The sequence below is a fragment of the Ostrinia furnacalis genome, unplaced genomic scaffold, assembly GCF_004193835.3.
Source record: "Ostrinia furnacalis isolate ACB-3 unplaced genomic scaffold, ASM419383v2 OfSCF1083, whole genome shotgun sequence".
NCBI lineage: Eukaryota > Metazoa > Arthropoda > Insecta > Lepidoptera > Crambidae > Ostrinia > Ostrinia furnacalis.
In genome coordinates this window covers 288,276-301,572 of record NW_021131322.1, presented here as the reverse complement: position 1 = coordinate 301,572, position 13,297 = coordinate 288,276, and the positions used below count along the sequence as shown (strand labels likewise).

Here is a 13,297-nt window from a genome sequence, read left to right as displayed (position 1 = left end):
ACCTTCCTTGTTACCTTCGTCACTATAAATAACTTAAATATGTTTTAACGGAATTCTATTTATCTGGAGTTTATTTCATATTGATTTTATCCTTATATTAATTTCCCTGTGATAGTGTTTTAATTATAAACTACCTACCTATTATGTTTCATTTTGTTGATCCGTTGGGGTTTTTTATTTGGTGCGGTAAATAAAATAAATGTAAAGTAGAAAAAAAAACATCAAAATTTCGCTGTAAAACTATATACAAAAATACCGGAATAGTGTAACTCATATGGTGGTGATGGTGTAATTCAGCCTAAGGTTAACTCCCGAAAGCGAAAATTTTATGAACCAAATAAAAGATTTTTTCTTTAATTCTTTCAAAAACTAAAGATTAAAGCAAGGTATTTAAGTTCAGCATGTCCAAAACGAAGACAGTTTTGGCCCCACAACAACTGACTCTACTTTTTACTTTTTCCTGCGATACAATAATAGGGTTCTATAATTATGAATTTCTAAATTAATTATTAAGTTCATTGCAAAAATTTAAAACTATTTATATACGAGTTATAAACTAAATATTTACAAATAATACAAAAATATGTCCTAAATCGCTGTCCAAACAACGCGAAATGTGGGCACCATTGCGAGTGCTGGTTGTATTGCTAAGCTGAATGTCCAAATCTATTCATTGGCCAAGAAATGCACCAATTAAATAATGTAATTATTGTCCTAATTAAAATACCTGTGCTGATAGGTCGTAGATTATACTATAATGCAAGATTAATAAAAAAAGGCCAGCTACCTTACAAGTTTATATTATTACTATTAAGTAATTTCAATTTGACAAATAATAATTTCTAAACTAAAATTAGGATACCTATAGTAAGCGTTTTGGATTTAATGACGATTTATAAATGAGGAAAACTAAATACATACTTATTAACGAACATAGGTAACTAAACGTAACTCAATAAATCATAAATGCTACTTTTGGAACGTTTCAAAGTCATATGCCAACAACAAACAACCCAAATACAATGCATGTCCAACGATTCCATCATCATCATCATCATCACTGTGGTGCGTCAACTGTTGAACAAAGTCATCTCATTTCTTAGACTTAGCAGTAAAGACCAAAAGCTTTCAGCAAATCGTTATAGAGTCGAACTGATCCAAAGAAAATTGTTCTTTTTTCTACTTTTCTTTTGAATGAATATTGATTTTAGTAGGATATTTTACTTTTACTTTACCTAAATATGGCCTTAACATATTAACACAAATATTAAAATTTGTACTTATGAGTTAGTGCCTTTAATTCTAATTTTACCTTATTTGTCATGAATTTCAGTTGTAAAGTCATTTATATTTATACTAGTGATTAATCGTTAGAAATATTGACTTATGGCATTGTATTGTTGTGCGTGGACAATGAGGAAGTCTAATTATTCCGACTGATCATTAAATTAATATTTGAACGGATTTACGTATTGTAGTGTATTGTGTGTGCATATGAAGGTCCACTGTAAAATCAAGACTGACTTTAAAAATGCGTAGTCACAGTAAGTATTTTTTGCATAAGTAATTATTTTTCAATACAAAAACATTCAATTCGATAACTGCGTAGTCACATTGTTTTTCAACACGAAAAGCTGCACCTTGAAGTTATTTTAGCAGTATTTTGAAGCTGATGTAGATATAGGCAGTTGTTGCAATTCACGAAGACGAGTGAGCTTTACATGTGTGGAGGCTAAACTATCGTTATGTGCATGTACACGTACACACACAAGTAAAACTCCTCGCCTTCGTGAGTTGCAAGAACTATAACTCGAAATTTTAACATAATTTTTTAAGCCACCTTCTGCGTTCTTACAGGATGGGCTATGTACCTGGCGCTAGTATTATCAGTAATTTGGGAAGTGGGAGGAGTATACCATGAAAAATCCATGGAAACTTTCAGTCCACCCTCCAAGTCATCGGGATCTTTGTTCGGCTACAGCATCGCTTATCAACCAGAAAGCAAAAAGTATGTATTGGTTTATTTATATTATTATAATTCCCATGTTTAGTATGGAGTAGGGCAGGGTTTCTCAAAGTGGGGTACGCGAACCTCTAGGGCATTGGTTCCCAAAGTGGGGGGCGCAAAGATCTTTAAAGGGGGGCGCGGGCCATCTGTAAGAAACCTGCGACCGCCGAGAGAATGCATTCCAGACTGCTCGATACGACCAATAAATAATCTTGACTGGAGGAGGGGGGGCGCGGAGTTTTTTGTAAAGGGGGCGCGCCTCAAATAAGTTTGGAAACCAATGCTCTAGAGGTTCGCCATTCGAGGGCAGGGATTCATGACAAGATTTACGTAATGGTGGTAGAATTAAAATTGACCAAAATTACTCTTAAAATTGATTCCATTTGCGACGGGAAACAAGCACACTATCAGCAACAGCATCAATACTTGTTGTACCTTTTATTAAAATTCAAACCTGTTTTTTGCTGATAGTCAATTCTATTACATATTTTATTAACTAGCTAGTTAATGGATTCGCTGTCACCTGGCATCATTAACTGGGGTTTGAGAAACCCTGAGTAAGGCAAGTTATAGCTTTGGAATATGTGTGCATGCTGTTTATATAAGCAACTAGCTTTTGTCCGCGGTTTCACTCGCGTGAAATTTAGTTTGTCACAGATCGTCATAAATTATAGCCTGTATGTTATTCTGGGTTATAAACAATAATACTGTAAAGTGTCATCACAATCCATTCAAACTTTTGCATTTATAATAAGAAGTACTGCATCAGTCTTTTCCTACACTTGAAAGATTTCAGATTACAAACAATATTTATATTGTATGCCTATGGTCGGTTTTTTGAAGAGGATCATCATTATTTTTAACTATTATCTGTTCGTAGGTAACAGGCGTGGCTGTTATTTTCAGCGATTTCACTTTTTCCTTGTCGCGTCAAATATTTATAAATGATCAAGGACATCTCATATTTGTGGGCTTTTGTTCTAAATTACCTATGATGTTGATTCTTTGAGTAGCTGATGTACTCGTAGAAGTAAAACGCAACGAGATGTTTACATGACATTAAAATAAATAAGCTAATTAACTTGACGAAGTGCAAAATTAGGGATGATGCCTTATTTTAGTAAATAAGATTATTTTTAAGTAGTTTAACATAAGTAACAAAGTAGAAACTTAATTTTACATAAAATGTATTTTAATTTGCGTTTTTTAATTTGTACACATATTTTATTTTTCTGTGTTACATCAAAATCTACTATTATTAAATAGTGTAACACATTAGTGTTACATCAAAATTAATGACACTGTTTTTAATAATTTTATAGGCTAATGACAAGTGCACCAAAACATGCAACGGACAATATCTACGAATGTGAAATTGGGACCAAGAAATGTGACCAAATCAAAATAAACGATACAGACGGTACGTATAAAGGATGAAGCACACTTGTCAACCCGGAAACGGATCGTAACCGTATCAACTCGAGGCGGTCAGTATTTTTTTTTGTGTTAAACTCCGCACTGCATGCACACTTATCCGCACCATAACGTAAACAGTGACAGCGCGGCCAAAGGCGATACGGTGTTGGTCCCTTTTCGGGTTAAAAAGTGTGCTATGACCTTAAATTAGAAAAATACATGCGCGTTATTATAATGACCCAAACCTACCTAAATTTAACGTATATTTTTAGGCTACAAGTATGATTACATGTGGCTCGGTGCTACAGTTGCGACGGGTCACAATTTCACAGTGGTATGTATGAATTATTCAAATAGATACAATATTAATTTAAGTAGAAAAATACTTTTCATATTTAAGGAAGAAAATACAGTGAATGTACAGGTTGTACAGGATGGGAATTTGGTAATGCCACCTGAAGGGAAAGTACTTAATACTGCAGTTACTCAGAGAAAAATTTCCTTTATTGTTTTTATCCACAACGAGGAAGCTCTTTTTTATTATTTTTGAAAGAAAGAAAACTGTATTCAAATATTTCCGATAATTAGCGTGCCACACCAGGGGATCGAACCGATCCTTTTATAAATTAATAATCCCTTTAAACATAATCTTTATTAAATTCATATTATATTTTTTAATTTAACTTTTCAGGCGTGTGCTCCTAGATTCACCGTAATCAGTGGAAAAATAGGTACTCGTAACTGTAAGTATTCACTACTTTTGCTTTTTTCAAGTTTAACCACGGTCGTATTTATCTAGAGCAGGGTTTCCCAATTTTTTTTGCCAAGGAACCCTAATTGATTATACTTTTCCTAGCGGAACCCCCGTACTACTCCGCCCACACGCCCTGCCCCTCCCTTGTGCGTAAACAAGTCGGTGCGAGCGAACAACGTCGGTCACGAAACGTGGGATAATATTTTTTACGGAACCCTTGCGGCCTTGCCACGGAACCCCAGGGTTCCGCGGACCACCATTCGGGAACCGCTGATCTAGAGGGTGAAATTTAAATCGTTGGCATCCTTTTAAAATAAGACTCTACTCAAGATAGGTACATACCTACATTCCCCAAATATGAGACAAATCACGAGTGGAATCTTATATTAAAAGGGTGCCAATGATTTAACGCCCGTATTCACAAACAGTGACGCAGAAAATCGAACGCACAGCAGCGTTGAAAAGAGCTCTGCGATTGGTTCGTGTGTCACCCTGTGCGTCTACGCGCACTGTGAGACCTCAAAGTAATGTTTGTGAATACGGGCTCTTTGTGAATTTTGGAATTATTGGAATTTATAATGTCACGACTGTTAATTACATTTGGTTGAAACTTAATATTTGTTAGTCGACCCTCAAGGTGGACCAACCGTGCGATATGGACATTGGGGGAGGCCTATGTTCAGCAGTCGCCGTCCTGTGGCTGAAATGATGATGATGTTGTTTGATGGCTTAGTATCTGTCTGGGAGATGTCATTAGTAGATGTCTTCGGTAAGTTTCATAAGTGTATGGTTGAAAAGTTATTTTTTGTTGCAGATTCAGGAACTTACAGTAGGTGTTACCTACTGTCTGGACACGATGTGACGGAAATGCAACAGCTTGAATACGAACGCCTCACACCCGCGGGTAAGACTGTGAAACTAAATTAGAGTTTACTCGTAATCTGTTTGTCAATTTAGGATTTAAGGTTTCCACCAAGACGGATCGGAGCAGAAAAGTATCGGGAGAACGAATTTTTCTATAGAATTTGACAGCGGTGACGGCACCGCTCGGTCTTGGTGGAAACCGGGCCTTAAATTCGTGTAAAGATTCGAAGGTTTGAATTGGGCCAATCATTTCTGTTTGGCCTAATTCAAACCTATTTATAACCAAAGCTTCATTCTATCCTTGAGTGCTTTCATTGAGAGCCAAGACGATGTAGGTATAACGATATAATCGTTCGTTCGTTCGTTTCAGCCAAATGACGTCCACTGCAGGACAAAAGCCTCCTCCAAGGTTTTCCACAATGCACGGTCCTGCGCTGCCCGCATCTAGGCTCTTCCCGCGACCTTTGCCAGATCATCGGTCCACCTAGTAGGAGGCCTGTCCACGCTACGTCTTCCAGCCCGTGGTCGCCACTCGAGAACTTTTCTGCCCCAACGGCAATAATAATAATATTATGTCAACGTGAAATTGTGAATTCCGTCAGATTACAACCTGGCGTAGTTCTAGATTACAATTTAGCTAACTTAACCCACTGTTAGTTTACAATCTCACGCGTTATATTATGAACTGACTGACTTGCATAAGTGATAATTTAATGGCGACTAGGAATATAATGACGTTTTTGTTTTTTTGCAGAAAGAAATATGAAATCATTTGGCTGGAGCGCTAACGTTGACAGTCATGATGCCGTCGTCATTGGAGGGCCGGCTATGCACACAGGTTTGTATTAATAAATCAATGGTCGGTCGTTTGGTGTAGTGGTTCAGAACGGACTACTATCCCGACGAGGTCCCGGGTTCGATTCCCGGCCGGGCAGAAATTGGAATGATGAATTTTAATTTCTGTGACGGGTCTGGATGTTACTATGTATAATATGTATGTATTTAAAAAGTATATAAAGCAGTATATCCGTTAAGCTAGCACCCATACATATAAAATGCTTACTTTGGAGCTAGCTGGCGCTGAGAGAAATTGACCAAAGATTTAATGTTATTATTAGAAAAAAAAGTATGTTTACTTATACCTTAGCTATGTTCTTGTTAATTTTATTTCTTTATTTCAATATAATAATTACCCTACATGTTCATAAGGCCGAGCTATCTTGTACGAAAACGTCGATGCCTCTCCAATAAGTTTGAACTATGCAATGATCGCCAAAAGCAGGAGAAAAATGGAAGCCAACTTTAATTTTGGTAAGTTTGAAGACTCACATCTTCAGTTAGCTATTTTATCAACAAGTGCTTTTTTTTTCAATTACCTACCATTAATATACCTATCAAATATAAACCACTAGCTTTTGCCCGCGGCTTCACCCGCGTGAGTCCCAGATCGTTATATATTATACTCGTAGCCTATATGTTATTCTGGATCATAAACAACAATACTGTAAAGTTTCATCAAAATCCTTTCAGTAGTTTTTGCGTGAAAGAGTAACAAACATGTTGACATCCAGACATCCATACAAACTTTCGCATTATAATATTAGTAGGATAGGATATTCTAGTATACTGCCATCATAGAAGTATTTCAATTTTACTTCTTTTCAGAATAGAAAGTATTTTATGATTTAGCTATGGCTCTGATTAATATGGTAGATTAATGTGATTATTATGCTTTTTTCAGGGTACAGTGTAACTTCTGGTTACTTCCGGAATGTGACTCAAATCATGTATGCAATAAGTTCCACTTATGGAGTTCATGGAGTTGGCAAGGTACTTATCCTACAGGATGTATAGGGCTATTTCTCATCGTCACGGTTCTCATCGTCACCTTCGTGGCGAATTTTATTTCTAACTTATTTCAACTTTTTGTAAACAAAAATTGTAGCGCTTGATGTGAAGATTGTATTCTCAGTAAATCAGTAAAATAGTGAGTCTCGTTTGGAAGATTTAACGTTTTGAATTTTTTGATGCCACGAAAGTGACTCTGTACTTCACAGCAATAATTTTTTCAAACTTTACTACTGTAAATGACTCTTATAAAACATATATTTTGTCTTATTTTCATAGATAAACATTCATAGAACACACAAACATTCATAGAAAAGCAATAACATAATATAAATAGGCACCTACTTAAATACAAGATAAAATTTTACCGATTAGGTCACCTACTAAGTTACAAGATTCTACGCAATTGGTTTTAAGGGTGACACTGGTGGCATTTTGAAATGCTAAAGAAGCAAAAAACGGATTGTCAGTACCTAAATAAAAAGAACTCTAACTGATTTATCAGTCCCTCAGCAAAAAAATATTTTTTATTTAGGCCAGATGGCCTCGTATTTTTGTTGTACAACTTTTAACTCAAACTTCAGATTAAATTTATCTTACAAACAGATACACAGTCACATATACAGACATACATACAGTCATACAGACAGACAACAAAAATACGAGGCCCTTATTTATTTATTGATGTACTGATCTCTACTTTACCACGTATAATTTATTAGTTATTAAAATATTGTAAAAACATAAACACCAGTCACTATATTTTAAAATAAACCAAAGCAAGAAATCACTTTCGTAGCCTAAAATCACCTTCGTGTATAAAACACCATGAAGGTGATGCCACGAAGGTGACGAAAATTTTAGTTTTTTATGAATTATCCTTAAATTTGAATTTAACGGTTCAAGTCGAATACTACACAAATAAGTCTAACATGTTAAGTTTTCAATGGCAAAGTTTCAATTAAATTGTTTAAATTTTAGAGGTAGAAAATATTGTTCAAGCAAGCGACGGTATGTCTATGGACAATCACAAAAAGCTACGTATTTTTTTCGCGGAGCGACGATCGACCTATCTCACCTCCCCAATGGTCGAAGCGTGACTGACGTTAACCGAATAGAACACTGTGATTGGTTCCTGGTGTTCGGTTTAACGGCAATCTTGTATTATTACTCAAAATTTTAGGTACCTAAAATCGTGTGACCAACGTATTTCGCTTTCTCAATTCAAAATAATTATAAGAAGATATTTTTTTGACTATTGTGTGGAAAGTATATTTAATTACGATGATTTTAGTATATGCTACACACAAATTGAATGAAAATTGTGAATGCAGTAACCAAATGTTTCATTGCAACCGAAGGTGTGACACGATGAGAACGCGAAAAATGACCCCGTTTTTTATCGTTTCATGTGATTTTTTCGTATTATTTTTGCTTCTATTACGATAAAATTTATTTTGTATGTAGCTAAATAGATATTTTATCATCTGATTTCAAAGGTATTGTTCTAACTTATACCGTTTATGAACTATTATTGTGTGACCATCAAATTTGAGTGTAAATGAGAAGTACCCATAGAGTGAAAACTTCTTAAGTGTTCAAACTGGTCGCGTCATGTGTGGTCTCTCAACGGACGCTATGGCAGAAACTTAGATGCAACTCAAAAGTAACTAGCAGTTGCAGTTTCGTTGCAGTTGCGTTTCACCGTCTGTTCTGGGCATAAGGCATAAGGCGACGATGTGTTTTAAAAATATTTATGTGGCTCGCAAACATCATCATCACATCAGCCACAGGATCTCGATGCTGGCCAGATTATTATCAGATCATTATGATGATGATGATGATTGGCTTTTAAAAATCGTTATCGTTCGTCGTTTCAGCCGAAATACGTCCAGTGCTGGACATTCTTCTTCTTCTTTCTCGGTCCCTCACTGATGAGGATCGCGACCACAGATAGTGTTCCTCCACACGCTGCTGGACATAGGCCTCCCCCAAGCTTGTAAAAATACATATAGTGATGTAATATTTTCTTCCATTCCATAGGTGGTGGTGACGGATCTGAAAAATAGCTGGGTTTTACCACAGCCTTACTCGGGAAACCGGGAAGTAGGGTCTCTGTACGGGGCTGCTATGGCTGCCGCGAGCCTCCTCGGGCCAGGCCGGCGGCAAGCATTGCTGGTCGGAGCGCCACGTTTCGCCGAAAAAGGACGCATCGATGCAGGCTTGGTGTATATTTACCAGTATCATTTAGGTGCAAAGGTGAGCTTAAGCCTTTATATTTGTCTGACTTGAGCACAGGGGGGTTTCAGGGTTTCGGATAGGTTGGCATGACATATGGCATAAGGACACATTTTTTTTTGTACATGAACGCTTCGTCTATCTGTAAACAAACTTTTGAAAATAATGAGTAGATTTCGAGTTTAGAGCACTTTATTTAAAAAAAATCCCAACTCAAAAATGTTATTTCATATTTTTAGGGATAGTACATTAGAAGAGCTACCTCCCCTAGCAGTTTGATTCACCCATTCTGGGACACCCTGTATAAGTTACCTACTTATTTGTTAGTTTGTGTATTACGAGCGAGGGCGTTATGGCAAAGACGGGGAGAGCTCCTAAAGTTTAATATACAGGATGTTAGGTAAATGGGTATATTATGAGCCGACACTAGCCCATGTTAACATGGGCATATAAATGGTATGGTGAAGTCAGAAATTTGATATCATCATTTTAATTTTTTAAATTTTCATAAAAAATAAATTTGATAAAATCCGATTTGTATGAAAATTAAAATAATTAAAATGAAGATATCAATTTTTTGATTTCACCATACCATTTATATGACCATTTAACATGGGCTAGTGTCGGCTCATATACCCATTTACCTAACATCCTGTATACATTCCATTTCCAGGAGATCACTCCCCAAAAAAAGATTTTCGGTACAAAGGACAATGGTCAATTCGGTAGCGCAATCATAAGCCTCGGCGACTTGAATGGTGATAAAAGAGATGGTAAGAAGAAACTACTTTATTTTCTTGTACTGTCCAAAATACATTTTTATAATATTTAGGTATTTTAGTTTTTATTCCACTATCTGTCCAGCCGTCCCAGTGACAAGAAATATAGGTAGGTAGGTATGCATTTTTTGCCTGAATACGAATCCCCCTTAAGCCTAGACGCAGTCAACTGACCTTTTGTCGGCGGATAGTAGGATCGGGCTGTTAATAAGTATGTATGAAAGTGCGCACTTTGGGATCGGCCAATTCTTCATACAAATAAGAATCGGGCCCAACTATCGGCCAACTAAAAGTCGGTGGTCTGCGCCTAGGCTAAAAGTTCCAAGTTTTCATAATATTTTCCCAGAAATTGCTCCAACAGTGGGTAAAGTGTTTCCGTTTTCACCTAAGTTTCTGACGTCATCATTATCATCATCAACAGCCCTTTACAGTCCATTGCTGTACTATGAGCCTCCACTATAGTGGAGGGTTTTGCCATAATCCCCACGCTTGGCAGGCGGGTTGGAGATTGCAGTTTAAAAAATTGATGTTTTTCAGAGAGCGCTGCTGACCGTTCTCTGTTTGATGTGTAGTCCCGAAGTCGCCTCTTAGTTTCTGATGTAATTTTCCAGAAGTTGCCATAGCAGCACCATACGAGGACGGCGGAGGCGCCGTGTACATCTACTCCGGCGAGCGTATCCTCAGTGAGGAGGCGGAGCAGTCGCGCCGGTGGCTGCAGCGCCTGCAGCCGGGGTCCCGGGCCTTTGGACTCAGCCTCACTGCGCTCCGGGACTACGATGACAACGGGTGCAATGGTAACAAACGAATAGCTCAACGACGTCGGACTCGGCCCCGATTGCGCTAAAAAATTTTCGACTGAAACGCGATTGGACCACGAACGAAAATCAGCTTTTTTACATCTATCCATATCGCGGTATCCGTTTGACAGCTAGTTTAAACGAAGCTGGAATGTAAACGGTGCGCAACTGCGCCTTTACGAAAAAGCTGACAGAAAGCTACTTTTTCTCAAACCGTGTTAACGAATTTCACATAAGCTGGAACGCGATTGGAGATGAAACGCGAGAATTGGTGACATTACAAATTAGCGCAATCGGGGCCCTGGTCGTACCCCACCGCCGCTGGTCTATTAAAGATTTGCCATACTGGATGAGTTCTGCGGTCATCGATTGTTGAACAACATTATAACCGTGACTATAACGTCACGGTTAAACTTAGGTGGTGCAACTCAGTCTAAGTTACGCTACAAAATAACTTACTTTAACACTGTTGAGATATTGGACCACAGTTCATACATGGTTTCCCATGGTTCTTTAGTTTCATTTTATTAATTTGACGAGTTGTAGGTAGGTATTTTTAGGGTTCCGTATTTTTGTTATGTTTAATTTGTTTCATTTATTACAGAACTTGCAATCGGCGCCCCGTACAGCGACAAAGTATTTCTTTTGAGGTGTATGTCAAAAATTATAGTTAACGTCAAATATCTGGAGGTAACTACTCTGAGAGCTATCATTAAAATTATCCTTAGATCATTAATAAAGAGACCATGAAATGAAAATCGCTCTAGACAGTGATTAATAAATGCACTCCATTTTAATACGAGTAGGAGTTGAGGATTATGCTTAGTAGCCCATCTATAAAACTAACAAATAGATGCAGAAGACTTAGGTCACATTCAGATGATGAGCGCTCAACGCGCGTTTTGCTATTACACGTTTACTTACAACTACTTACATGTATTTTATTCTCGGAGTACACATGCTAACGCGGGTTGAGCGCTCATTGAACATGGCCTTAACCAGAGTAAATACAAATGAGTAGGTCATCTTCATAGAAACGCACCGAGCGCGATTTGTATAAGTAACGGTGTTGCGCCGAATTTTGTCAGTGTGTGCGTGCGCGCCGCATACGTTCCCCCTCGATCGGGCCCACTAGAGTGAGCCCGCCGTAGGCTGGACTTTGGTCCAACACCGCGGTGGGCAACCCTCTAGTTGGGTTCGCCACTGATCGGGCGCCTTATGCGCTCGATACGGCCCGATCGCGAACGTCGGTCTGCGACCGACGATCGCCAAACGGCTAGAGTACCTTCTGTACTCGCCACTCTGCCCGGTGAAGTTGGAAAAGCTCTTCAAGCTAAAAAAAAAAAAAAGCCGCATACGTGTTAGCGCGCTCACATACAAACCACGCTGCGTTTCTATGAAGATGACATTTATTTATTTATTTATTTAAAACTTATATGCACATAGAACGGTGTACATAAGGCGGACTTAATGCCTTTGGGCATTTTCTGCCAGTCAACCTTAGGGCCAAACTGAGAATAAATTTACTCTGCCTTAACCAACCAATTATTAATGTTTCAGCAATACAAGCAGCCCCCATTCTCTAGTGCGCGCCGCAACGATACATATTTCGTCTTCGAGTCGTGTCTGGACATAGAGTTTCCAGAGAAACCTAAAACTGTAGAAGCAGGTGAATATCATTACATCTTTTCATCCTATGCCAGTCCTTTGAATAGACCTAACTCTAAATCTGACAAAAAACTAACTCCTGCTTTTTCAACCAAACACTGCAGGCTAAATATTTTTTAGAGTTTTTGTTCTATTGAGCAGAGCGTCCATTGTTTCAAATTGATAGAAAGTATTTTCTTACTTGTACATGACATCATTTAGTAGTCAGAATGGGATCATTATTATTTATACATTGAGCAGTTCATCATCATCATCATTTCAGCCATAGTACGTCCACAGCTGAACGTAGGCCTCCCCCAATGATTTACACAATGTCCGGGTGGCGTTCCATTGAGCAATTCCTTTGTAATAAATATTTACTGGTACTGAATAATAATAAAACTTATTTTCTTGATTTCCAGATATTCTATTAAAAGTCAGCATCACTCACAAAGACGCGAAACTGGAAAATGCTCCAGGGAATGGTAAATCAGTCGACTATCCTTTAAAAATTCGAGACAGAAGTAAGACCAGTGAATGTGTGCGTGTGGGCTTCATTATACCAAAGGTAAGATTCTTCTTCTTCTTCCCCACAACACTGAAGAAAGAGAGAGAGTTCACACTGGCAGTGTCAATGGTCATATAAACTATTCATAAGTATTTGTAGTTATCTGTTTTATTGGCATGGGCTCTACATTATAGATTGTACGTTCCTTGGTCGCGATAACAGATGTTTAGATTGAGCATGCTCATCTATACTTATAATAAATCTGTAGAGAGGTCAATTCTGTACATGAAATATATTTTCAAAATAACTATCAGGGGGTGATTAGTGATCGATACTGATGCCAAAAATGCAATCAGTAAAATTTTTGTCTGTCTGTCTGTTTGTCTGTCTGTATGTTCCTTATACTAACAATAATTACTCAACGGATTTTAACGAAAC

At 37.7% G+C, this 13,297-nt stretch overlaps 1 protein-coding gene across 1 annotated transcript in view; it reads left to right on the top strand.

Annotated features, from left to right (window-relative positions):
• The first annotated feature begins 1,382 nt into the window (after positions 1-1,382).
• Positions 1,383-13,297, top strand: part of LOC114351066 (integrin alpha-PS5-like) — a 23,899-nt gene continuing 11,984 nt past the window's right edge. Inside the window, exons 1-15 of the mRNA XM_028302109.1 lie at positions 1,383-1,544; positions 1,858-2,008; positions 3,331-3,428; positions 3,697-3,758; positions 4,116-4,167; positions 4,993-5,082; positions 5,797-5,880; positions 6,252-6,353; positions 6,784-6,872; positions 8,934-9,149; positions 9,802-9,901; positions 10,519-10,701; positions 11,309-11,394; positions 12,265-12,373; positions 12,774-12,919. Coding sequence (XP_028157910.1) covers positions 1,532-1,544; positions 1,858-2,008; positions 3,331-3,428; positions 3,697-3,758; positions 4,116-4,167; positions 4,993-5,082; positions 5,797-5,880; positions 6,252-6,353; positions 6,784-6,872; positions 8,934-9,149; positions 9,802-9,901; positions 10,519-10,701; positions 11,309-11,394; positions 12,265-12,373; positions 12,774-12,919 — 1,581 coding nt within the window. The 5' untranslated portion in view covers positions 1,383-1,531. The remainder of the gene's footprint in view (positions 1,545-1,857; positions 2,009-3,330; positions 3,429-3,696; positions 3,759-4,115; positions 4,168-4,992; positions 5,083-5,796; positions 5,881-6,251; positions 6,354-6,783; positions 6,873-8,933; positions 9,150-9,801; positions 9,902-10,518; positions 10,702-11,308; positions 11,395-12,264; positions 12,374-12,773; positions 12,920-13,297) is intronic.